The sequence below is a fragment of the Pseudopodoces humilis genome, chromosome 3 (genome assembly GCF_049639895.1).
Source record: "Pseudopodoces humilis isolate 2021_Gansu_Grassland_sample_001 chromosome 3, ASM4963989v1, whole genome shotgun sequence".
Classification (NCBI taxonomy): domain Eukaryota; kingdom Metazoa; phylum Chordata; class Aves; order Passeriformes; family Paridae; genus Pseudopodoces; species Pseudopodoces humilis.
This window is the reverse complement of record NC_142202.1, coordinates 113,126,726-113,152,355: the sequence shown is the minus strand read 5'-3', so window position 1 is coordinate 113,152,355 and position 25,630 is coordinate 113,126,726. Positions and strand designations below refer to the sequence as shown.

The following is a 25,630-nucleotide window of genomic DNA, read 5'->3' as shown; positions in this document are numbered from 1 at the left end:
CTTGTAGGAAATTTGGCAGCAGTTCCCCAGAAGATGGGGGACCTCCAGCTAAACTGCTGGGGTGAGGGGGGTGATGCTGAACCTGGAGAGCTGCTGAAAACTCTTCTGGGCACTGCTTCCCTTCCATCCAACCCTTCCCCTGGAGCTGACCCGTGCTCAGGGCACAGCTCGGCCTCTTTTCCCTGGAAACAGCGTTCCAGGTTAAACCTCACAGCTCTTGTATACAAGACTCGATAAGCCAGGGACAATAAATCCAAGTTGGCTCCCAAATATTTCAGGAGCCAGGTCAGAGGTTTCCTTTGTGGTTTTTCTAAATTGAAATCCATCTTCGGTGTCCTCCCCGGTGCAGCTTCCAGGAAGGACGTGCAATGGGCCAGTAATTCCTGCATTTCTGGGGCTGCAGCTCCAAAACAGAGGCAGAGAGGAGTTTTCAAACCTGTTCAGCTCTACCTCAGCTCTGTTTACAGAAGGCATCCTGGAGTTTGCCAGCCTGGGAGCTCCTGGAGGAGCAGAGCCGAGCACAGCTGTGCCAGGGACCCGGGACACTGAGCCAAGAGCCCAGGACAGGCTCTCTCCAGCAGCCCCAGACCCACAGGGACACCTCAGCTCCAGGGGTTACTGGGCCTCAAAACAGCCTCAGGCTGGGCCAGGGCAGGCTCAGGCTGGATATTGGGAATCATTCCTGCATGGAAAGGGCTCTCCAGCCCTGGCACAGCTGCCCAGGGCAGGGCAGGGGTCCCCATCCCTGCAGGGGTTCCAAGCCCTGTGGATGTGGCACTTGGGGACAGGGCAGTGGTGGCCCGGGCAGGGCTGGGGATGGTTGGGCTGGAGGATTCTGAGGGCTTTTCCAGCCTCTGCAGCTCCAGCCTGTCCTGGGGAAGCTCAGTGCTGCTGTGTTTGCCCAGGGTTGGCCTGGCCAGGAGCTGCGGGTGGGGAGCGAGGGGCTGCCGGGGCCAGCACGTGTTTGGTGTTCCGTGTTTCGAGGAAGAGGAAGAGGAAGGTGATGCGCCAGGCTCCGCTGCACCCACGCAGCTTTCGCATCCCCTGGAGCCTGGCCTGCCCCAGCCCCCCAGGATGTGCCGTGACCTCGGGGCTGCTCTCACCAGCTCTGGGATTTCCAGGAACCCCGCGCTCCGCTGGCCCTGCCATGCAAATCAGCGCAGCCAGCTGCTGCCAGGCACTTAAAAACCATTCAAATGAAGAGTTCAGGCGTTCGGGCACTTTCTCTGAGAATGTCAGTGCAGGCAGCGTGTCTCCAAGAGGAATGATGCTGACAAGGATTTCCTCTTGCCCGGATCGAGGGGAGCGGGCACTGCCAGCCCGGGCGGGTCTGGGGGTCCCGGTGTCCCTTGGTCCGAGGAGTGAGCGCTCCTGGAGTGATGGGACAGGGGGATGAGGGCAGGGCTGGATGGGATTTGGGGCAGGAATTGTTCCCTGGCAGGGTGGGCAGGCCCTGGCACAGGGTGCCCAGAGCAGCTGGGGCTGCCCCTGGATCCCTGGCAGTGCCCAAGGCCAGGCTGGACACTGGGACAGTGGGAGGTGTCCCTGCCGTGGCAGGGGTGACACTGGAGGGGCTCTGGGGTCCCTCCCACCCCAAACCATCCTGGGATTCAATGTTCTGCAAAGCCCACTGTGGCCAAGGTGGGGACACGTGAGCTGGGCTGAGCTTGTCAGAACTTTGTCCCCTCCCAGTTTAGGCAGACGTGTTTTGGGGCTCGGAGTCAGCACGGAGATCTGGCTCCAGGAACTGAGCTCTCACCTCTCCACCTGGAGCGTGCTCAGCCCTTGGCAGGGGCTGCCCAGGGAGCTGCTGGAGTCTCATCCCTGGAGGTGTGCAGGGAATTCCTGGATGTGGCACTCAGAGCTCTGGGCTGGGGACAAGGTGGGGATCAGGCACAGCTGGGACTGGATGATCTTTTCCACCTTCAGTGATTCTGGGATTCGAAACAACAAAAGCTCTGGGACTTTTCCTTTCCTCACACCTGCCACCATCCACAGTCTCCAGGGGTAACAGCAGCACGTGCTGAGGTCCCAGGACACAGGATGAGACCTGGGGGATGAGCTTCAAAACAGAAAATACTCAAACCAGAAAATATTGCCATCCCCTCCTCTGGCTCCCTCCTGGGGAAGGGACAGCTCTGGTCCTGGCCCATCTCTGATGCAGGAGTTAGGGCCGGGGTTCCTCCTCTTTTCCGTCTCCACGGGCTATTCTCCCTCCCCTGAGTGGCTGCTGAGGCTCAGTCAGGAGGAGGAGGAGGAGGAGGAGGAGGAGGAGGAGGACAGAGCTGGTTCCTGCACAGCACAGCCATGGGACAGGTGACAGCTGCCGTTGTCCCCGTCCGTGTCCCTCGGGCTGCCCTGGGAGCGCTCCAGGCGGGGGCACCTTTTGCCAGAAGTGATGCAGATTGAGGCAGCCCCGGCTCGGTGCTTGGCTCGGTGCTTTGGGGTGGGTGCTCAGCCTTCCATCTGCGCTTTGGGTGCAGGGAAGGGGAGCTGCTGCCGGGGCACGCGCACGTTTGGGTGACATTTCCTCGGGAAAGCCGCTCCCCTCCGAGGCCCAGGTGACTGCTATGTCCCTGCTATGTCCCTGCTATGTCCCTGCTGTGTCCCTGCTATGTCCCTGCTGTGTCCCTGCTGTGTCCCTGCTGTGTCCCTGTCCCTGTTGTGTCTCTGCCGTGTCCCTGCCCTGTCCCTGCCCTGTCCCTGCTATGTCCCTGCCCTGTCCCTGCCCTGTCCCTGCCGTGTCCCTGCCCTGCCTCAGTCCCCGGTTATTAATGCACTTTCCAAATGACAATTTTCCGCACGGCTGCGTTCTCATGTTAATACAAAAACATCAGCGTGGGGCTGGGGAGAGGGGGAGCCACGGCCACCCCGAGCAGCACCCTGCTCCTGGAGCTCCTGTGGGACCGGCACCGGGCTGGCAGTGTCACCATGCTGAGGTCACAGCAGTGTCACCATGCACGGGGGGCTGGCAGTGTCACCATGCCCAGGTCCCAGCAGTGTCACTTCGCCATTGCCACTCCCTGGCCATGTTGCCCCGGTAACAGCCGCGTGTCACCCGGAGCACAGCCGCGTGTCACCCAGAGCACAGCCGCGTGTCACCCGGAGCACAGCCGCGTGTCACCCAGAGCACAGCCGCGTGTCACCCGGAGCACACTGCGTGTCACCCGGAGCACACTGCGTGTCACCCGGAGCACAGCCCCGTGTCACCCGGAGCACACCACGAGGTGCTCAGGAAAAGGCCACAAGCCAAAGGCACAACCCAGGAGTGGCTCCGGGGCCGGGCAGCTCCAGGCTGGAGTCCCCAAACACTGAAACATCCCTGAAATGTGACTGCAGGGACAGGGACAGGGACAGGGACAGGGACAGGGACAGGGGGAGAGGCTGGGAGAGCTGGGGGTGCTCACCTGGAGAAGGATCCAGGGAGAGCTCAGAGCCCCTTGCAGGGCCCAAAGGGGCTCCAGGAGAGCTGGAGAGGGACTGGGGACAAGGACTGGAGGGCCAGGAGCCAGGGAATGGCTGCCAGTGCCAGAGGGCAGGGCTGGATGGGATTTGGGGCAGGAATTGTTCCCTGGCAGGGTGGGCAGGCCCTGGCACAGGGTGCCCAGAGCAGCTGGGGCTGCCCCTGGATCCCTGGCAGTGCCCAAGGCCAGGCTGGACACTGGGACAGGGGGAGGTGTCCCTGCCATGGCAGGGGTGACACTGGAGGGGCTCTGGGGTCCCTCCCAGCCCAGTCTGTGGTTCTGGGATTCTCTTGCCCTTTCAGCCCGGCCAGGGCCCGTGGGCAGCACACAGTGGGTACAAAGCAGAGCTCATTATTTTGGGAGCACAGAGCCCACAGCTCCAGCCCCGTCCTGTCCCCGCTCCTTGCCCTGCCCAGACCCGGCCCCAGCCCCCGGTGACCCCGAGGGGGCTCGGCCAGGGGAGCCCTGCGGGACCCCGGCCGGGTTTGGGGTTTGCTGGGAAAAGCAGCGGGATCTGGGGCTGGAGCAGCACCTGCAGTGTCCCTGAGCTGGGGACAGCACTGTCACCTCTGTGATGGCACAGCCAGGCTGGGGACAGCACTGCCACCTCTGTGATGGCACAGCCAGGCTGGGGACAGCACTGTCACCTCTGTGATGGCACAGCCAGGCTGGGGACAGCACTGCCACCTCTGTGATGGCACAGCCAGGCTGGGGACAGCACTGTCACCTCTGTGATGGCACAGCCAGGCTGGGGACAGCACTGTCACCTCTGTGATGGCACAGCTGGGCTGGGGACAGCACTGCCACCTCTGTGATGGCACAGCAGGAACAGGCTGGGGACAGCACTGTCACCTCTGTGATGGCACAGCAGGAACAGGCTGGGGACAGCACTGCCACCTCTGTGATGGCACAGCCAGGCTGGGGACAGCACTGTCACCTCTGTGATGGCACAGCCAGGCTGGGGATAGCACTGCCACCTCTGTGATGGCACAGCAGGAACAGGCTGGGTTACACTGGAGGAAAATGTAAAAGGAGATGTAAAAATTCCCTCTTTCAGCAATAAGTCAGATGATATGAATATATCTAAAATATACAAATCTCAAAATTAAAATAAATATATTAAAATACCTAAAATACCTAGATATGTAACTCATTAAACATCTACACATGTAATATATAAATATATAGATATGCATGCGATATATATATATAAAAATTTAGGAATAAAGATATGTAATGTATAAAGTATACAAATATATTTTATATAAATATATAAAATAAAAATATGATACATAAATATATATGTAATGTATAAATATATACATGTGTCATATGTACGTATGTACATATTACATATATATAAAATAATGCAATGTGTACATATGTACATAAATATAAATATATAATATAAATATAGATTAATTATATTATATTATATGTAATAATATATTATATTATTATATATTATATAAATTATTTAATAATAAATATGAAATATAATATATAATATATGATATATGATATATTATATAGTATATATTATATATTATATAGTATATATTATATATAATTATAATATGGAATATGAAATATTAAATATATAATATAAAATGTAAAATAGATCATATAGAAATATATCATATATAAATATATAAATAAATATAAATATATATAATATATCATATATAAATATATAAATAAATATAAATATATGTAAAAATAAATAGATATAGAAATACATAAATAGATACATAAATAAATATATAAAGAAATATATCAATAGATATATAAATAAATGTATCAATATCTCTGTAATATATAAATTTATAAATGTTTGCATAAAACATACAAAGCAGGTGGTTTTATAAAAACGTGTCAAAAGAGATAAAAATAGATCAAAAGCGATAAAAAGAGATGCAAAGAGATAAAAGTAGATAAAAGTTTAAAAGAAGTTAATGAAGTTCTCTGCCCGTTGTGGCAGCAGCTCCCACGGCAGCCCCAGCTCGCAGATGTGAGCGGTGCTGGGAGAATCGTTCTGGGGATCCTCTGCTGCCAGATCCCCTCTGGGGATCCTCTGCTGCCCGATCCGATCTGGGGATCCTCTGCTGCCCCATCCGATCTGGGGATCCTCTGCTGCCAGATCCGATCTGGGGATCCTCTGCTGCCAGATCCGATCTGGGGATCCTCTGCTGCCCGATCCGATCTGGGGATCCTCTGCTGCCCGATCCGATCTGGGGATCCTCTGCTGCCCCATCCGATCTGGGGATCCTCTGCTGCCCCATCCGATCTGGGGATCCTCTGCTGCCCGATCCCCTCTGGGGATCCTCTGCTGCCCGATCCGATCTGGGGATCCTTTGCTGCCCGATCCGATCTGGGGATCCTCTGCTGCCCCATCCGATCTGGGGATCCTCTGCTGCCCGATCCGATCTGGGGATCCTCTGCTGCCAGATCCGATCTGGGGATCCTCTGCTGCCCGATCCCCTCTGGGGATCCTCTGCTGCCCGATCCCCTCTGGGGATCCTCTGCTGCCAGATCCGATCTGGGGATCCTCTGCTGCCCCATCCGATCTGGGGATCCTCTGCTGCCCCATCCGATCTGGGGATCCTCTGCTGCCCCATCCGATCTGGGGATCCTCTGCTGCCCCATCCGATCTGGGGATCCTCTGCTGCCCCATCCGATCTGGGGATCCTCTGCTGCCCCATCCGATCTGGGGATCCTCTGCTGCCCGATCCCCTCTGGGGATCCTCTGCTGCCAGATCCGATCTGGGGATCCTCTGCTGCCCCATCCGATCTGGGGATCCTCTGCTGCCCCATCCGATCTGGGGATCCTCTGCTGCCCGATCCCCTCTGGGGATCCTCTGCTGCCAGATCCGATCGATCCGATCTGGGGATCCTCTGCTGCCCCATCCGATCTGGGGATCCTCTGCTGCCCCATCCGATCTGGGGATCCTCTGCTGACCGATCCTCTGCTGCCCGATCCCCTCTGGGGATCCTCTGCTGCCAGATCCCCTCTGGGGATCCTCTGCTGCCCCATCCGATCTGGGGATCCTCTGCTGCCCGATCCGATCTGGGGATCCTCTGCTGCCCGATCCGATCTGGGGATCCTCTGCTGCCCCATCCGATCTGGGGATCCTCTGCTGCCCCATCCGATCTGGGGATCCTCTGCTGCCCGATCCGATCTGGGGATCCTCTGCTGCCCGATCCGATCTGGGGATCCTCTGCTGCCCCATCTGATCTGGGGATCCTCTGCTGCCCCATCCGATCTGGGGATCCTCTGCTGCCCGATCCCCTCCGGGGAGCTGTTCCTGCCCGATCCGATCCCCTCCGGGGAGCCGCTGCTGCCCGTTCCCCGCTGTGTCCGTGTGTTTGTTCCCCAGAGCCGGCTCTGGCCGTGGCCCCGAGCCCGGAGCCGCTGGCCAAGGGCTCTCTGTGTCTCCGCAGGCTCAGGCCGGGGGCTCTGCCCAGCCCTCGCCCACCCACGGCCGCCCCCCGGCCGTGCCCGTGCGCTCGGCCTCGGCCGGTTCCACGCCCACCCACGGAGCCCAGGACTCGCTGGCCGCGCTCGGGGGAGACGTGCACGACGCCTTCACGCAAGGTGAGATCCACGGGGCGTTGCCACCACGCGAGGGGAGAGGATACGGGATGGGAATTGTTCCCTGGCAGGGTGGGCAGGCCCTGGCACAGGGTGCCCAGAGCAGCTGGGGCTGCCCCTGGATCCCTGGCAGTGCCCAAGGCCAGGCTGGACACTGGGACAGTGGGAGGTGTCCCTGAAGGTTTTGATCTTTCGGGTCCTTCCCACCCAAACCATTCCCTGGTCCCCTGTACAGCACACACGTAACTCACCGCGTCAAGGCAATCATTACAAACCCCTTTCCTGTGCCCTGGACCAAATCTGGGGGCACATTTGGAACCTTTTGAACTTAATGAAGTTAATTTCTGTGATGATCTTTCCTGAAGGGAAGTTATGCCCACAAATAATTTAAGAATAGCACCTTACAAACCAGTTGTGTTTCCAAACCTGGTGGTTGAACTGCAAGAGAAAACAGAAGGGATTTCAACGCCCTTTTCTCCTTGTTGGCCCATCTTGGTCCGGAGCTTTTCATCTTTAGTGCTCCAGGACAATCCTGGAATGTGGAGCTGGGAGCAGAACAGCAGCAGGGCCTGCTCTTGCCAGTCTCTGGCACACTTGGAGGTTCTTTCTGGACATCACCTCTTGGAAGCTGCACATCCACCTGCCCTTGATGCTCCTCTCTCTGCCGGTGAGAGAAAGGACAGCAAACCCTCCTGAGCCCCAGGTGAGGACTCAGCCGTGTGGGCAGAGCCAAGGGATGGACACCAATCCACAAAGGTCAGACCTGACGGTCTTGGAGGTCTTTTCCAACTGGAATATTTCTGTGATTGTCTCTGTGGACCTGGTGGTGCTCCCTGGGAAATCACAGCGGGAATCGCGTGCCGTGGCCGGTGTGGGCAGAGAGCAGCAGCCCTCACCTGATGCAGAGGTTCCTTTAGCAGCTGGCAGGTCACCTCAGGTGGAGTCTGCAGGTGCTTTCTCCTTCCAGGGAGGGCAGACTGTGAATAGGAGCATCAGATCCCTTTGTCAGGTGGACAGGTTCCCTGTCCAAACAAAGCAAGTGTGGAAGGGAACCTCCCAGAGCCGACACTGCTCCTCCCACCCAAACAGGTTTTGGGTAACAGTTTGTGTTTATCAGTGCTCAGTGGATCTGTCCTTCTGGAATGATCTTTGCCCTTGCCTAAGGGAGCTGCTGCCAGAAGGAGGAGAGGGAAGAGGCTGTGAAACGGCAGCAGAGGAGCAGCAGTGCCAGTGAACACTCAGCTGGTGCCAGTCAGCGCCTTTGGCTGGGATTTGGTGCTGCAGCAGGACCAGGAGCGCTCGGCCTCAGCATCCTCAGCACAGGGAACACCGTGGGACGGCCCCTCTGAGCTCTCCTCTGGGCTGGGGGATGTCTTCTCCTCATGCCGTGGGTGGGAGCGAGCCCCTCGTGCCTGCACACTGCCAGAGCCCGGAGCAGAGCCGCATTTCCAGGGAGGCGCGGTGCCAAGAACCAGAGGCGAGCGCTCCATCTGTTGCTGTGGGTGGTCCAGTCGCCTCCTCTTCATCTCCACAGCGAGTTTGGTGCTGCAGCCACAGCTCTCCGCTGATTTCCCTGGCAGCTGCCTCTCCTTCCCCCTGGGAAGGATCCCTTTCTCTGCCTAGGCGTGGGACAGCAGCACCCTGAGCCCGGCCAGGCCCTGGGGGATCCGCGGGATCCGTTCCATCGCTGCCCCTTCCCTCTGCTCCTGAGGAGAAGAGAGGGAACGGTGTTCCTGCTGCTTGGAGCACGTGATGATGGCAGGACACGAAGGTGCTGGATCGTTCTTCATTTTCCAGCCTTCCCTGGGCATCCCTGTTTGCTGTGAGCCCATCTGGCTTTTCCTGGGGAGACCCACGGCAAGGCGAACCCACAGCACCCGCAGCTCTTCCTCAATCAATTCAGGGCTCCTTGCTGCCTCTCCCCAAGGACTGCCCCTTCCTCAGGACCTGCTGAGATTGCCCAAAGGGAAAACTTGTGTTTTTCCCGGGTGTTTAACACCTGACAGCGCCTCAAATTCGTGGTGCAGGGAGCCAGGTGTTGCAGGAAAGCGTTCAGGGCTGGGTGGAGGGCGTGTCCTGGCAGCGCCGTTCAGGTGGGGACCAAAACAAAACCACAGACACCCCTCAGGACACGGATTCCTACCACAAACATCTCAGTTACCTTCTGCTGAGAAATGTGATGGCCCCAGCTCTGCTGTGGGGGGCTCAGGGCGGGCAGGGACACCCAGGGCTCGTTTTGCCTCCCAGTGCATGAATCCTCCCCGAGCTGCCCCATCAGTGGGGGAAACTCTGGAGCAGGGAAGCTTTGAAGAACTGAACCCCAGAGATCTTGGCCTTACAGCCTGGAGATTAGAAAAGTTTCCTCCTTAGATGATCTCTTCATCTTCCACTCAGTGAAGGATTTCCAAGACTGGCACCTGGATGATGAGCAAGTATGACGGGTTTAGAATAAAACACCCTGATGGTTTCTGGGTGAAACAGCCATCAGCTAATCAGAAAATCAATTCTGCTGTTGACCATCGTGAAAGAGAAGAAAACAATCCCTCGGGAATCCTCAGATCCACCAGTGCCAGCAGAAAGGGGGAATGTTCCTCTCGTGACAACCACGGTGGGGCTGATTCAACCACCAGAAAAACTCCTGCAAGGATAAAACCAAGTGGTGACCAGACTCTGAAATCATTTTCCTGGCATGATCCTTCCGGAAAGGCAATCTGCACAATTAGTGCTATTTGATATTAATCACACAAAATCAGGCAGAGCCGAGGCCGGTGGAGAACACAGGAAACAGAATCAAATGTCGATTTTTATCACTTAATATAATAATTGAGCATCTCAGCCAGGAGATGTCTGGGTGGGCTTGGTGCCATTATCCAGCTGTTCCACAGCAGGGACACCACCCCAAGTTCCTCCAAACCCCCTCCAACCTGGCCTTGAACCCTTCAGGGACGGGAAATGTCCATGATCCAAGAGGATGGGGCCACCAGCATCGAACTTCACCCTGTGGGATAATCCCTGTGCCAGGTGTTCCTGTGGGATAATCCCTGTGCCAGGTGTGTTCCTGTGGGATAATCCCTGTGCCAGGTGTGTTCCTGTGGGATAATCCCTGTGCCAGCCATGGTTCCTGTGGGATAATCCCTGTGCCAGGTGTGTTCCTGTGGGATAATCCCTGTGCCAGCCATGGTTCCTGTGGGATAATCCCTGTGCCAGGTGTGTTCCTGTGGGATAATGCCTGTGCCAGGTGTTCCTGTGGGATAATCCCCGTGCCAGGTGTGTTCCTGTGGGATAATGCCTGTGCCAGGTGTTCCTGTGGGATAATCCCCGTGCCAGGTGTGTTCCTGTGGGATAATCCCTGTGCCAGGTGTTCCTGTGGGATAATCCCTGTGCCAGCCATGGTTCCTGTGGGATAATCCCTGTGCCAGGTGTTCCTGTGGGATAATCCCCGTGCCAGGTGTTCCTGTGGGATAATCCCCGTGCCAGGTGTGTTCCTGTGGGATAATCCCTGTGCCAGGTGTTCCTGTGGGATAATCCCTGTGCCAGGTGTTCCTGTGGGATAATCCCCGTGCCAGGTGTGTTCCTGTGGGATAATCCCTGTGCCAGGTGTTCCTGTGGGATAATGCCTGTGCCAGGTGTGTTCCTGTGGGATAATCCCTGTGCCAGGTGTTCCTGTGGGATAATCCCTGTGCCAGGTGTGTTCCTGTGGGATAATGCCTGTGCCAGGTGTGTTCCTGTGGGATAATCCCTGTGCCAGGTGTGTTCCTGTGGGATAATCCCTGTGCCAGGTGTGTTCCTGTGGGATAATGCCTGTGCCAGGTGTGTTCCTGTGGGATAATCCCTGTGCCAGGTGTTCCTGTGGGATAATCCCTGTGCCAGGTGTTCCTGTGGGATAATCCCCGTGCCAGGTGTGTTCCTGTGGGATAATCCCTGTGCCAGGTGTGTTCCTGTGGGATAATCCCTGTGCCAGCCATGGTTCCTGTGGGATAATCCCTGTGCCAGGTGTGTTCCTGTGGGATAATCCCTGTGCCAGGTGTGTTCCTGTGGGATAATCCCTGTGCCAGGTGTGTTCCTGTGGGATAATCCCCGTGCCAGGTGTGTTCCTGTGGGATAATCCCCGTGCCAGGTGTGTTCCTGTGGGATAATCCCTGTGCCAGCCATGGTTCCTGTGCTCTCCTGGCTGCTCTGGCACAGCTGTGGCCATGGTGGGGCTGTTGGTGGTCACTGGTGATGGTGCCCATCCATGGCTCACCAGGGGGTGTCCAGGCAGCCCAGGGGCCAACACAGAGCCCTGGGGATTCCTGTGTCCAGCCCTGCAGGGGGGTGACAATTCCAGCAGCCTTTATCCCACTCCAGCAGCCCTGGGAGCGGCTCTGCTGATGGGGACGAGGGCCAGGGGGGTCTCAGTGCCCCGGTGCCACGGGGCTGTGCCAGGGTCACTCCCTGTCCCCTGCTCTGGTGGCACCGGGAGTGCCCAGGTGCCATCCCGGGTGGGCACAGCGAGGCTGAGCACGGGGACACAGGGCACACACAGAGCTGGCAGGGCTGCCCTTCCTGATTGCCGTGTGTCTGCCCCACCCAGGTACGAGGAGGAACCTCCGCAATGACCTGCTGGTGGCAGCTGATTCCATCACCAACACCATGTCCTCCCTGGTGAAGGAGCTGCACTCGGGTAAGAGCTGCCTCAGGGCACCAGAGAAGGAGAACTGGACACCACGGGTTGAGGATTTGTCCTCAGATCTATTTCTTGCTAAAACTAAAGCGTAATGTCAGGTTATACATCCACGTTCTCAATGAAAAATCATTTTTATAGCCAGCATCCCTGCTCTGGGCAATGCTGGGGATGATCTTGATGCCACAGTCACAAGGCAGAGCAGGTTTTTGGAGTGTGTCCCCAAGCCCCCGCTGGGTCCTGCAGTACCTGGGCAGCAGGTGAGACCCTCTGCTGTGACTCTCCCTCAGATGATGCAATCACATATCAGTAACTGTACAGGAGGCCCATTTCATCCCTTGTCATTAAACAATGATGGGGAAAACAGATAATTACTCCCTGTGTGCCTCTTCCCTGTGCCAGGGGAGCTGAGCACCCCGCTGGGGCTGGAGCAGGTCCTGCAGCAGCCAGGGAAGTGTCCCGTGGCCCTCGAGCCTTGGCAGCAGCAGGGCTGGGACATGCAGTGCTCCAGCAGCCCGCCCTCAGGAGGATTCCTTCATGGAAAAGGTTGTCAGGCAGTGAAAGGGCCCTCCAGGGTGGAGTCCAAGGAAAGACTGAGCTCAGTGCTGTGAGCTGGTGACAAAGAGGGAAGGTCACAGGCTGGACTCCATGCCCTGTTGCAAGGTGAAGGATTCTGTGATTCTGTTTCTGGGCTGCCTTTGCTGCTGAGGAAAGGGAAGTGTCCTGTGGCTGTTCCTGGTCCCTGCTGGACCCAGCAGCTGTGGCACAAATCCCCCACAAAGGTCTGTCCCTCGGTGACGGGGCCCACGAGGCTCTGCCATCCCATCCCATCCCATCCCATCCCATCCCATCCCATCCCATCCCATCCCATCCCATCCCATCCCATCCATCATCCATCCATCATCCATCCATCCATCATCCATCATCCATCCATCATCCATCCATCCATCATCCATCCATCATCCATCCATCATCCGTCCATCCATCATCCATCCATCCTTCATCCATCCATCATCCATCATCCATCATCCATCCATCATCCATCATCCATCCATCATCCATCATCCATCATCCATCACCCATCCATCCATCCATCCATCATCCATCATCCATCCATCCATCATCCATCATCCATCATCCATCATCCATCCATCATCCATCATCCATCCATCATCCATCCATCCATCATCCATCCATCATCCATCATCCATCCATCCATCATCCATCCATCATCCATCCATCCATCCATCATCCATCCATCCATCATCCATCATCCATCCATCCATCATCCATCCATCCATCCATCCATCATCCATCCATCCATCCATCCATCATCCATCATCCATCATCCATCCATCATCCATCATCCATCCATCATCCATCCATCCATCATCCATCCATCATCCATCATCCATCCATCCATCATCCATCCATCATCCATCCATCCATCCATCATCCATCATCCATCCATCCATCCCATCCCATCCCACTGATCCCATCCCACCCCACCCCAGGGATGATGTGGGTGGGTGTTCCAGTCCCCAGCAGTAAATCCCCTCCCAGCCCGTGGGCTGGCAGCAGAGGCAGCTGGGAGTTAATGAAGTTGTCCATGGATGGTGACACAGCCCGGGCAGGGCCATCAGCTCCCCCATAAATCACCTCAGCTCTGCCCCCGAGCCTCAAGCACACAGAACAAACCTCTGCCCGGAGTCTGCACTCGCTCCTTCCTGCCTTCCAGAGCAGGAAAGTGTTGTAGAACCATGGAATTGTGGAAGAACCTGAGTCAGACCCACAGGGATCACTGGTCCTGCCCAGGACACCCCAACAATCCCAGCCCCTGCCCGGGGACGTTCTCCAAACTCCCGGAGCTCCGGCAGCCTCGGGGCCGGGACCATTCCCAGGGAGCCTGGGCAGTGCCAGCAGCCTCATTCCCTGATCTCCATCCCAAAATCCCCTGTCTCAGCTCCAGCCAGGGCCCATCCCTGGCCAGCAGCCGTGTCAGGGATCTGCAGAGCCACACGGATCAGCAGGCAGTGAGAGTGAAAGGAAAATGGAGCTGCTGACAAGCTCCTGCTGGAGGAGATGCAGAGACCAGGAAGGCTCCCCCAAAGTGTCTGAAATGGTGTCGTTTGTGTAAATTAGGAAGAGCATGAGTTATCCTCAGCTGATGGGAGCCAGCAGGATTTCACACCTCATGTCCCAGGGGAGCTGTGGGAACAGACACCTCCTGCAGCTGCAGGAGGGAGGGCCTGGGATGCAGCTCCCACCCTGCCCTGCCCTGGCCTGCCTGGAGAGAGGATTCCCGGGAAGGGAAACACGGGGCAGCACCAGCCCGTCCTCACAGGCCTGCCCTGATGGCCCCATCCACCTTCTCCTGCCAGGGAGGGCTGGGTGCATTCCAGGTTCTTCCCAGGCTCCCCAGGGAATGGTCCCGGCCCCGAGGCTGCCAGAGCTCCAGGAGCCTTTGGACACTCTGGGATGCCCAGGATGGGATTGCTGGGGGGTCTGGGCAGCGCAGGGTGGGACTGGGCGATCTTGGTGGGCCCTTCCAACTCAGGGTATTCCACAATCCTGTGCTGGAGTCACAGAATTACAGAATCACTGAGGTTGGAAAAGATCTCCAAGACCACTGAGAGCAGCTGTTCCCCCAGCACTGCCAAGGCCAGCACTGCCCCGTGTCCCCAGGTGCCACATCCACACCATTCCACAATGATCCCATTTTCACTCGGTCTGAGCTCAAAAGGATGCGCTTCAGGAGGGAACCGAGGCAATGCTGCCTGTTCCAGTGCTGAGCTCCAGGTCACGATTCTGCTTATCCCAAAGGTGTCTGGTTTTGTCCCTGATCTGCTCAGCTCCCACTTCAAGGATGCAGCGGAGCTGTGTGACCCCCGTGTGTCACCGCCCTGCTCCCAAAGCCACGGAGGACGCGTGTGCCAGGTCCCTCAGAGCACCTCTGGCTCTCCAGCTGTGCTCTCACACCCCGTGCAGGAGGCAGGGGTCACACCAGCCTCAGGATGACCAGCAGCTGTTTGCACAGCTCTCACTGAGGTGTTGGGATGAGATAAGAGCCACCACCTGCAGAACGTGACCTTCTGCTCTCACTGTGCCGTGTAAATACCCTGCCATAAACTCACCTGGTTTGTCCTGGGTTAACAGAGCAAAGCCACAGCTCTCAGCAGAAAGCAGGTGAAATCCAGGAGGAATTTCCCCGTGGGAAGGGCTGCCAGGCACTGGAAGGGGCTGCCCGGGGAGCTGATGGAATCCCCACCCCTGGAGGGCTTTGAAAGCTGTGTGGATGTGGCACCTGGGGACACGGGGCACTGGTGGCCTTGCAAGTCCTGGGGGAACAACAGGAATCCATGGGCTCTGAGGGATTTCCAACCCAAACAATTCCATGGTTTACTCTCTTCTCTCACCCACCTGTCTCATGTCTGCTTTTTCTCTTTTTGTTCTTTTTCTGAAGCAGAGGAAGAAGACGAAGAAGAAACAGAGAAGCTGCAGAATGGGAAGGACCGAGGTGAGGGGACAAAGCTGTCTGAGAGCTCTGCAGCATTTTCTGACTCACTCAGGGTTCTCTGGCTCCCTTTGGAGCCCCACGAGGGCCTCTGGGTGCAGGTGGGTGGCTCTGGGTGGCTCTGGACCAGATGTGCTGATGGGGTTCCATGGTGACCTCAGCTGGACTCACAGTGTCCCTGTGCTGATGGGCTCCCACAGTGTCCCTGTGCTGATGGGATCCCACAATGTCCCTGTGCTGATGGGATCCCACAGTGTCCCTGTGCTGATGGAGTCCCACAGGCAGTGCCATCAGTGTCACCAGAGGTCCCTTCCATCCCTGTGTCCCTGGTCCCTCCCAGGCTTTCTCTCTGTGCTGGTGAATCCCTGGCACATTCCACTGGAGCCATCCCAGAGCTGGAAGGGATCCTCGTGCCCCCAGGAGCAGGAGTGAGGGAGGGATCTGCTCCTCACCTCGCGTTCCAGGAGCCACCAGGAAGCTCCTCCCAGGGACAGGACCTCACTCAGGGCTCTCTTGGCTTCTGCTTTCCATGTTTCAAACCCAAACACAAGGAACAGCCTTGGCTGGGTGTGAATCAGCCCCGGCATTTGTCTCGCTTGAGCCAAACCAAATTCCAGCATCAACAAACCAGGACTTCTGAGCCTGGTTTTGTTACACACACATTTCCTGCTGGCTCAGCTGCTGCACTTTCTCCCAGAAGAGCTCATTTCCCTGAGTTTTCCCATCCAGTGACTCCTGCAGAGCATCCAGGTGTTTGCAACTGCTCTGTTCCTTTGCCCACCAGTGTTTGAACTTGGTGGGAAGGAGCGTGGCAAGTTTGATTTTGGCTGGAACAGAAGTTTTCGGAGCAGAATCACCCTGGCTCCGAGTCCCAGGACCCTCTTTGGCCCAGAACATTCCTCATCACTGGAATATTTCAGATGCTTACCAGATGACCCCCGTGGCTTTTTCCAAATATGCATTGTGTCTCGCCTGGGAAACAGGGAAAGGGGGACCCGAGGCGCTGGAATACGATGCTGGGAGCAGAGATGGAACACAAACTCTCCCGTTACTCATCACAGCAGCTGGGAAGGGACGGCCCAGACGTGTCCAACAGCACAACTGGGTCCAAGAGGCTCCGTGTGGAATGTAAATATTGTCCCTGCCAGGGAAAAAGCAGTTCTTTACAGTCCCAGAGCCGGTGAGGGAAGCCCTGGCAGGGAGGTGGAGGAATGATCAGTGTGGAAGTGCAGCCTGCAGGGGCCTGGGGGAGCTGCTCCAGGGGACATCGGGGATGGGCGGCACCAAAGGCCAGGTTCCCTGAGGGAGCCGTGGCCAGGGGGCTCCAGGGGTGGGGACCAGACCCCAGCGAGCTCTGCCTGCCCCGGGCTCAGCTCTGGGAGCAGCCCCAGCCCAGCAGAGCTCTCCCATCTGGGATGAACGGGAGCAAAAAGCAGCTCAGCTGTTCCCCAGCTCCAGCACCCACACAGGGAGGGAGGGAGAGGCTGCTCCCCACTGGGACTGCACTGCCATGGATTCAGAGAATCACCCTGGAATGGGCTGGGAGGGACCCCAGAGCCCCTCCAGTGTCACCCCTGCCATGGCAGGGACACCTCCCACTGTCCCAGTGTCCAGCCTGGCCTTGGGCACTGCCAGGGATCCAGGGGCAGCCCCAGCTGCTCTGGGCACCCTGTGCCAGGGCCTGCCCACCCTGCCAGGGAACAATTCCTGCCCCAAAATCCATTCCAAATTGACTTGATTTAAAGCCACTCACAGGGACAAAACCATCCTTGGGCTTCCTCTTAAGTTTCTTCCTGTAGTTATTTCCTATTTCCCTGCTATTTATTTACCTTATTCCCAGTTGATGAACCCCAGCACTCCCTCCCTGCTGGAGAGGCTGACCTTTGATGGAGCAGGGGTGGCTTTGGGGGGATGAAATCCCCTGGGAGGTTCCCAGTCAGCTGCATCCCTCGTGCTTGGGATCACAGAGCAGCACCTCCAGAGGCGTCCCCAGGCTCCAGGGCACGGCTGGGAGCTGGCAGAGCCTCCTGCAGCCATCCTGTGGAACCTGTGGATCCACACCCTCCCCTCTGCCAGGTGTTGTTCCAGCTCTGCAGTCCCTGTTTGTGAGGTCCTGCTGCTCCTCCCCCAGGCACCACCTTCCTCTTGCTGGGCTGGACGTGAACCAGGACGGTGCCACCCGAGACCCACCGTGTCCTTGTCCCTTCCTGTACTGACCATCTGCATTTTCTGACCCTCAAACCCCTGCAAGAGGGACTGAAGACCTGAGTTCTGCTCAAACTGCTGGAAATGCAGTTTCCTGATCCACTGCATTTCCAGGACAAAAATATCCAATCTGAAGTGGGATTCCAGCCCTGGCACAGGGTGCCCAGAGCAGCTGGGGCTGCCCCTGGATCCCTGGCAGTGCCCAAGGCCAGGCTGGACACTGGGACAGTGGGAGGTGTCCCTGCCATGGCAGGGGTGACACTGGAGGGGCTCTGGGGTCCCTCCCCACCCCAAACCATCCTGGGATTCCATGGAATGCACCTGCCCATCCTGGCCAGGTGCTGCATCCCCCTGTCCCCAGAGGTGCAGGTTTGGGTGACACCAGGCTGGGAGTGGTGGCTGTGCCCCTGGAACCCCCCCAGGCTGGGAGAAGCTCCTGCAGCTCAGACGGGAAAGGACCAAGTCCTGGGAACACGTCCAGGACAGGCTGGGGGCCACCCCAGGCCTGGCAGGGCCAGTCTGGGACTGGGGACACCTCGGTGACCCCATGGCAGCCACGTGTCCCTGCAGGCTCAGCCGTTCCTGGGCTGGCACAGCTTTCCTGGCGAGGAGGGGATGGGGCTGCCCCCCTGCCTGGCACCACCGAGGCCACCCTGCAGCTCCCCAGGACACGAGGGACAGGGAGGGACCGTGGCAGGGACAAAGGTGACACTTGGGAAGGCTGAGGGATCACAGCAAGTGAATAACTCCTGGGCCAGACTCGGGGAAACTGAGGCAGGATCTCCTCTGTGGTGCCTGGGGAGGGGACGAGGGACCCGTGCTGGAATAAAGGAAATTCTCTTTGGACATAAAAACCACGTTTTTACCCCAGGGCTGCTCAAGCCCAGGCTGACCCTGGAGGCTGTGGGATGTCCACCCTGGGAGCCCCTCAGAGCTCACGGGGAAGGTCCTGGGGAGCTGCCCTGCCCTGAGAGCTCAGTCTGGGCAGCCCAGCCCAGCCCAGCCAGGGTTTCTGAGCTTTGGGGATCAGGAGCACTTTCCTGCCTGCCTGGACTTGCAGAGGACTCGCTGTGCATGTCCAGGTGTGCAGTCCTGGGGCATTCCCACTGCAGCACCAAGGGATGGGGGCAGATCCTTCATGTGGAGGGAAATAAAACATTCCCCTGGCTAACCTGCTCTTCCCTGTTTGCAGGTTAGGAGGGGCCGCAGGCTGGACAGCAGCTCAGGTAAGGATGGACACACGTCCCACCTCCAGCAGCTCCTGGGGCTCCTGTCACCTCCTGCCCTTGTCCTGTTTCTGCACCAGGAGGGTCCCCAGCTGCCCATCGCTCTGCTGTGTTCCAGAGGATGTTTTCCATCCTCTTTATTAGATTAATCTTTATGAGATTATGGAATGGGTTGGGTGGGAAGGGACCCCAGAGCCCCTCCAGTGTCACCCCTGCCATGGCAGGGACACCTCCCACTGTCCCAGTGTCCAGCCTGGCCTTGGGCACTGCCAGGGATCCAGGGGCAGCCCCAGCTGCTCTGGGCACCCTGTGCCAGGGCCTGCCCACCCTGCCAGGGAACAATTCCTGCCCCAAATCCCATCCAGCCCTGCCCTCTGGCACTGGCAGCCATTCCCTGGCTCCTGGCCCTCCAGCCCTTGTCCCCAGTCCCTCCCCAGCTCTCCTGGAGCCCCTTTGGGCCCTGCAAGGGGCTCTGAGCTCTGCCCAGACTGGGAAAACACCGTCCCCTTCAGCTCTCCCAACCTTATCTCCCATTTTATTGTCACTTGTGTAAGGAGAGGCCTCAGCCAGGAGATGGGAGCCCGTGGTGATGGACACTGTCCAGACAAACCAAAAATCCAATTCTGCCCCCCAGAAAGCCAGGGTTGGAGTTAATAACAAGGCACAACAGATGGACAGACAGACAGACAGGTGTAGCTGAGAGCAGGAGGGGCAGGGCTGGAGCCTGGAGTGGCTCCAGGGAGATCCTTATCTCCCCCACCTGAAAAGCTGCGAGGAGGAGCCGCTCGCTCGGGTTTCCACACTCTCTGGAAGTTTGCCATCGTGCCCATCACTCCCCGTTCCCGGGGGGAAGGAGGGCTCTCCTGGCAGAAAAACCTCCCGTGGGCGCACCCAGACTGGGCCAGGAGGGGACGGGGACAGGAGGGACCTGCGGCTTGGGTGATGGCAGGGACCAGGCAGGAGAAAGCCCTTCACCTCCAGCTGAGCCCCAGCCCGGGGTGCTGATGGGCCAGGAGCATCAGTGGTGGATCCAAACCTGGATTCTGTGGGATCACAGCCCCAGCTCCCACCCAGCATCCTCTGCAGACAAAGGAGATGAAGGGGATTTGCCCTCCCCACCACCTCAGCAGCGGAAGGAGAGAACCCCAGAGGGGCTCAGGAGTCTTTCTGACACTTTTTACATTAGAAATTCAAGTCCTGCCTCATCTGGGAAACAATCTGGTAACTGAAGAAGGAGTGAAATTGCAGCGTTGGAGAGGGAGCCAGCACGGGCAGCTGGCCGTGCCACAGAGCACATCCCCACATCCCTGAGACCCTGCTGGCTCTGGGGAAGGGACGTGTGTGTGTGTGTCCCTGCCACCCCTCAGCGCTGGATGGGACAGGAGGAGCCCCAGCTCCCCCCTGGAGCCCAGCGGGGCCTCCAGCACCAGCAAGGAGCAGCTGAGGAGCGCTGAATTAGAGAGCACTGAGAAAACGAGAGAGGAACCAGTCAGGATTCCTGATCCCACAGAAAGAATGGGAAAAGACAAAAAAAAAAAGCAAATATAATCCTTGACACTGTGGTGGCTCTTCCAGCACGTGGAAAGGGTGGTCAGGCAGTGGCAGGGGCTGCTCAGGGAGTCCCTGGAGGTGTCCAGGGAAGGCCTGGAGGTGGCACTCGGGGCTCTGGCTGGGGACAAGGTGGGGATTGGACCCGGTGACCTCGGAGCTCTTTTGTAACCTCAGTGATTCTGTGGTTCCTCAGGTTCCTCCCAAGCCTGTGTGTGGTGCCAGGACTGGATCCAGCCTGGTGCTGGTGTCCAGCAGTGATGCGGGAGCTGGGCAGCAGCACCAGGGGCTTTTAGGCAGCAGATCCTGCCTGGGGGACAAAATCCCCAGCCCTGACCTCACCTGGGCTTGCAGAGTCACCCTGGGGAGTTTCCCGGTTCCCTGGGCTCCGAGGGGAGGAGCTGTGGGCTCAGTAGGACACTCTGCTGGGTGCCACACCTCGGCTCTGGCCACGGGTGGCCCCGGGGGGTGCCCAGCCCCAGCCAGGAGGCTCAGGGGGTCACAGAGCCACGGAGCCACTGAGGCTGGAAAAGCCCTCGGAGCCCATCGAGCCCAACCATCCCCAGCCCTGCCCGGGCCACCACTGTCCCTGTCCCCAAGTGCCACATCCACAGGGCTTGGAACCCCTGCAGGGGTGGGGACCCCTGCCCTGGGCAGCTGTGCCAGGGCTGGAGAGCCCTTTCCATGCAGGAATGATTCCCAATATCCAGCCTGAGCCTGCCCTGGCCCAGCCTGAGGCCATTTCCCCTTGTCCTGTCCCTGTTCCCTGGGAGCAGAGCCCGAGCCCTCCTGGCTGTCCCCTCCTGGCAGGGACTTGTGCAGAGCCACAAGGTCCCCCCGGAGCCTCCTTTTCTCCAGGCTGAGCCCCTTTCCCAGCTCCCTCAGCCTCTCCTGGGGCTCCAGCCCCTTCCCAGCTCCGTTCCCTGCCCTGGACACGCTCCAGCCCCTTCCCAGCTCCCAGCACTGGTGGCTCTGGGGCCGGGCAGGATCTCTGGGGGATCTCTGGGGGATCTCTGGGGGTCCTGACCGGGTTCCTGGTGCCGCAGGCTCGGAGGTTGCGCTTGCGATGGAGGGACGTCTCCCCCCCTTCGGAAGAGGCAGTTCCAGCCCATCCATCACCATCGTGAACTGTGACCGATCTCCACCACCTGCTGCCGACACGGAGCGCTCTCCCGACACTCCCGGAGCCTCCGGGCGGTCTCTGCCCCTCAGGCCATTGCATGCACCCTCGGTGTGTTTCCTGTCGGGACCCCCCGTGTCCCGCCCGCCTCGGGAGGCTTCAGAAAGAAAAAACGCAAAGCTGGCAGGACCCTGCCGGTGGCTGTCCCCGCTCTGTGTGCTGCTCCGTTCCGGTCTCCTCCCGAGCACTGCCACCGCTGCCGCCTCTGGCCCTCTGTGCATGGAACAAAAAGGGGCTGCGGCCCCTCCCGGGGGGATTCCGCTCTCAAAATCCCACCCGGAGCCGGCTGCGAGGTCCCGGCCTCCCGGGCGTGATGGTGGGGGGCTCTGGTGCTCCCAGCCCTGCCCTTGGAAAGGTCCCGAGGCAGGAATTGAGGGAGGAGCGCGGCCAGGTGAGGAGCAGCAGGAGCTGGGCTCGGTTTTGGTGGAAATGAGGGAAATAAGGGAGCAGGGGATGGCAGCTGCCCCCGACCCGCGCTGGGCTCCATCAGCACTCCCAAAACACGGCCCCAGCCACGGTGGTTCCAGCACTTCTCCCCAGTGCTGCTCGGGAATGTTATTTTTAGTGGAGGGAGCCGAGGGCCCTGCTGCATCTATAAATATTTATGGAGGGTGACGGATGAAAGGAGCAGAAATCCTGCGAGCACCCCCGGCCCTGCCCCCGGGAACGCGCTCACCGTGCCCGGGACAGGGACAATAAAAACCCTGGTGGCCACAGGCTCGGCTGGATGTGAATGTTGGGAAGGAGCAGCCGAGGAGGGGAGGGCAGCGATGGGAACCTGGAGCCAACAGCAGCTGGGAAAGGGGACAGGGACGGGGACAGGGATGGGGACAGGGACGGGGACAGGGATGGGCATGGGAGCAAGGACAGGGATGGGGAGAGGGATGGAGATGGGAATGGGAATAAGGGCAGGGATGAGGAGAGGGGAATGGGAGACAAGGGGATAAGGACAAGGATGGAGACAGGGACAGGGATGGGGACAGGGTAATGGGAGATGGGGATAAGGACAGGGATGGGGACAAGGACAGGGATGGAGATGGGAATGGGAATAAGGGCAGGGATGAGGAGAGGGGAATGGGAGACGGGGATAAGGACAGGGACAGTGATGGAGGATGGAGACGGAAATGGGAATGGAGATAAGGGTGGGGATGAGGAGAGGGATGCAGACAGGAATAGGAATGGAGATGGGGATGAGGATGGGGAGATGGGCACCAGGACAGAGATAGGGACAACGTTCTGTGGGTTTTCAGCTGAATTTGCTGCATTCAGGAGTGCAGCATCCTTGGCTGTGTTTTGGGTCCAAGCACAGAAAATGGGGATGGTTTCCCAATGGCCTGGCTGGGCTGGTGGTGCCCACCAGGTGCTGGGGCTGTCACAGGGGTCGGGGTCTTTGCCCCCAGGCAGAGCTGAGAGGGGCTGGGGGCTCTCCCAGCACCTCCTGCAGGCGGGAGGCTGGGGGTGCCCACCCGAGCCCTGCCGGGGTCAGCAGCGGAGCCGGTGGCACTGCCAGGACAGGGACAGGGACACAGCAGAGCTGGGGTACCAGGGCTTTGTGTGGGATATCCATCACCTGCAGGAGAAGGGAAGGATGCTGCAGGGCCCCCCCAGCACCCAGAGCGGGACCGGGGCGCCCAGGGAAGGCTGTTGTGACACGTCACCCAAGGGTGTCACTCGGGAGGTAATTAACCCCCTTTTTAATTGTCCCCTGGGCCGAACACAGGCTGGGGCAGAGCCACGGGGCTCAGGCCAGCTGCACCTCCGGATCGGGATTACCATTTGCAATTCCCCGGGGCAAAACCAACCCAAAGGGGAAGGATCCTAAAAGCGTTTTGCCGTGGGCATCCCCGGCCAGGGTTAACGGCAGGAGAGGGAAATCCCAATTGCCACGGGCAGGGAACGGGCACGGGAGCCCCGCGGGGCCCCCACGGCCGCTCTGCGGGTTACACAAGGACAGAGGTGGCCGAGGCCACTGCTGGCTCCCCGAGTCCCAGGGGTTGCCTGGGGGCCACACCGAGCCCCGGTGCCATTCCCCGTTCCTGCAGGCCCAGGGGATGCGGGAGCAGCCCCGGGAGCGGCTGGCAAAGCCGCGCCGCAGCCGATGCCGTAAGCACGGGGAACGCTTCCAGCAGCAGCCTGCGAGCAGGGAGACATGTTCTGTCATCCGCCAAATATTTAATAAATCCATCTCCTCCCTGCGGGGTGTCTTGTCCCTTCGCCATGTGGAAAAGGCAGGGATTTCATGAAAAAAGGGAAGAAGGGTTTTCCTAGGAAGCGGCTGCTGGGGGCGGGAGCAGCTGCCGAGGCTGTGCCGTGGGGCCGCGGCAGGGCCGGAGATCCCCGCATTGGTCATGGCCGCGGCTCGGGGGAGCTCACAGAGCTGCCAGTGTTCGGCCTCGGCACAGCTGCCCCCCGCCAGATGTGTCCGCACCGCACAGCCCGTACATCTGCCGGGGGACAGCGGGCTCGGCGGTGGTGACACCCGCAGCAGAACCCCCGCTCCCTGCTGGAGCCTCCCTGGGCTCGCTGGCACCGCTGCTGGTCCGGACACGGGGAGCCTCGGGCCCCCGGCACTGGGTCAGAGCCGGCTCCGGGGGATGCCCGGCACCGCCGCCAGGCCCAGCAGCGACACGGGACAGCCGGACCCTCCCGCACCGCTGTCAGGGACCCCCGCTCCCAGCAGAAACCTTATCCCCTGGGATCCGCGGGGAGCCGGGCACGGGCTCCGCTCCCCAGCCCCAGTCTGGCACAGCTTTCCCGGCGCTCCTCGACTGTTTGGATTAGGCATCCCGGTGGGAAGGTCCAGACCCTTCCCGGAGCCTGGAGCTGCTTCCCCCGGCGTGAGGAGAGCGGGGGAGCCCGGGCAGCGCAGGGGTGGCTGAGCGGTGCGGTGTGCCCATCCGTGCCCGGCTCTGCCCGCCCGTGCCCCGGCTCTGCCCGGCTCTGCCCTCCCGTGCCCGGCTCTGCCCGCCCGTGCCCGGCTCTGCCCGGCTCTGCCCACCCGTGCCCGGCTCTGCCCGCCCGTGCCAGCCCCGCAGCACCGCCTGCCCTGTCCCCTCTGTCCCCACCCGGGTCCCTGCCAGGCTCCGACTGGGGACACGGAGCCACCGCGGTGCCTGGTGGGCACAGCCCCAGCCCGGGGCCCCCTCCCACGGTGAGGGACCCCCACGGGGCCGTGGGTGCTGTGTAGGCTCGGCCAGGCCCAATGGCAGCGATGTCCCTGTCCCTACCCCACTGCTCATCCCACAGGCCGCAACCCTTTCACACCTCATTAGAGCCGTAATTAATCCCGATTATTCCCAGCTGCCGGGGGAGGGGCAGCTCCCGCTCAGAGTGGGGGGCAGCAGGTGGGTTCAGCCCCACGAAGACCCCAGGAGCCCCATGGAGACCCTAAAGACCCCCAAGAGCCCCGTGCAGAGCCCGAGAAGCTCGTGCACCCCAAGGAGACCGCAGGGACCCCAAACACCTCATGGATACCCCAGGATCTCTGTGCACCCCAAGGCGTCCTCAGGGACCCCCTGTGCCCCAGGACTGCCCCAGCTCTGGGGAGAAGGGCGGCCCCAGCTGGCCCCGTGTGCGGCTCCATCACCCGGCCGCGGGCACAGCTGGGGCCACCCAATGTCCCCCTGCCCGGCCCCCCCGGCCGCTGCGGCTCTCCCCGACCCCGGATCAATCCCTTTCTTGCTGACCCCCCTGCCCTTCATCCCAGCCCTCCTCCTCCTCCTCCTCCTGTCCCACCGGGCGCGGCCAGCAGTGGCAGACGCGACCCCGGCCGGGACCCCACGGTGTGGCCACAGGTGCCACGAGAAGGGTGGCCCGAATGCGCCCCCCGGGGGTCCCCCGTGCCCACGGGCCCGCGTGTGACACACGCTGTGTCCCCAGGGACGAGCCAGCCGCTCCCGGTGCCACCGGCGCTCCCGCAGGGCTGGCACAAGCCCCGGGGGCTCTCGGGGACGCGGCCCCGGCCCCTTCCAGCAGCTCCTCCCGCGGCCGGGACCGGGGTACCGGGGCTGTCGCCATTTCTGCTCGTGCAGGAATTCGGCGGTGGTTGCATAACGAGGAGCCCTCGGAGCTGGAAACGAGGTCAGGCGGGAGCGGGGGGAGCGGGGACAGCGGGGACAGCGGGGACAGCGGGAGCGGCTGCAGCTGCTCTCCCTCCCCGGGCTGAGGCAGCGGGAGCCGCACGCCGGGAGTGGCACCGGGACACGACACCACGACCTTGCCCGGCAGTGGCAGTGCCA

At 59.5% G+C, this 25,630-nt stretch overlaps 1 protein-coding gene across 7 annotated transcripts in view; it reads left to right on the top strand.

Annotated features, from left to right (window-relative positions):
* Positions 1-24,264, top strand: part of DTNB (dystrobrevin beta) — a 144,698-nt gene extending 120,434 nt beyond the window's left edge. For 3 of the 7 annotated variants that reach the window (XM_088052582.1, XM_088052578.1, XM_088052575.1), the window contains 5 exons: positions 6,906-7,059; positions 11,630-11,719; positions 15,183-15,236; positions 18,631-18,664; positions 21,259-24,263. In XM_088052582.1, coding sequence (XP_087908708.1) covers positions 6,906-7,059; positions 11,630-11,719; positions 15,183-15,236; positions 18,631-18,635 — 303 coding nt within the window. In that variant the 3' untranslated portion in view covers positions 18,636-18,664; positions 21,259-24,263. Of the gene's footprint in view, positions 1-6,905; positions 7,060-11,629; positions 11,720-15,182; positions 15,237-18,630; positions 18,665-21,258 lie in introns of all 7 variants that reach the window. The other 4 variants (XM_088052576.1, XM_088052580.1, XM_088052577.1 and 1 more) reach the window with 4 other exon arrangements.
* Positions 24,265-25,630: the final 1,366 nt, after the last annotated feature.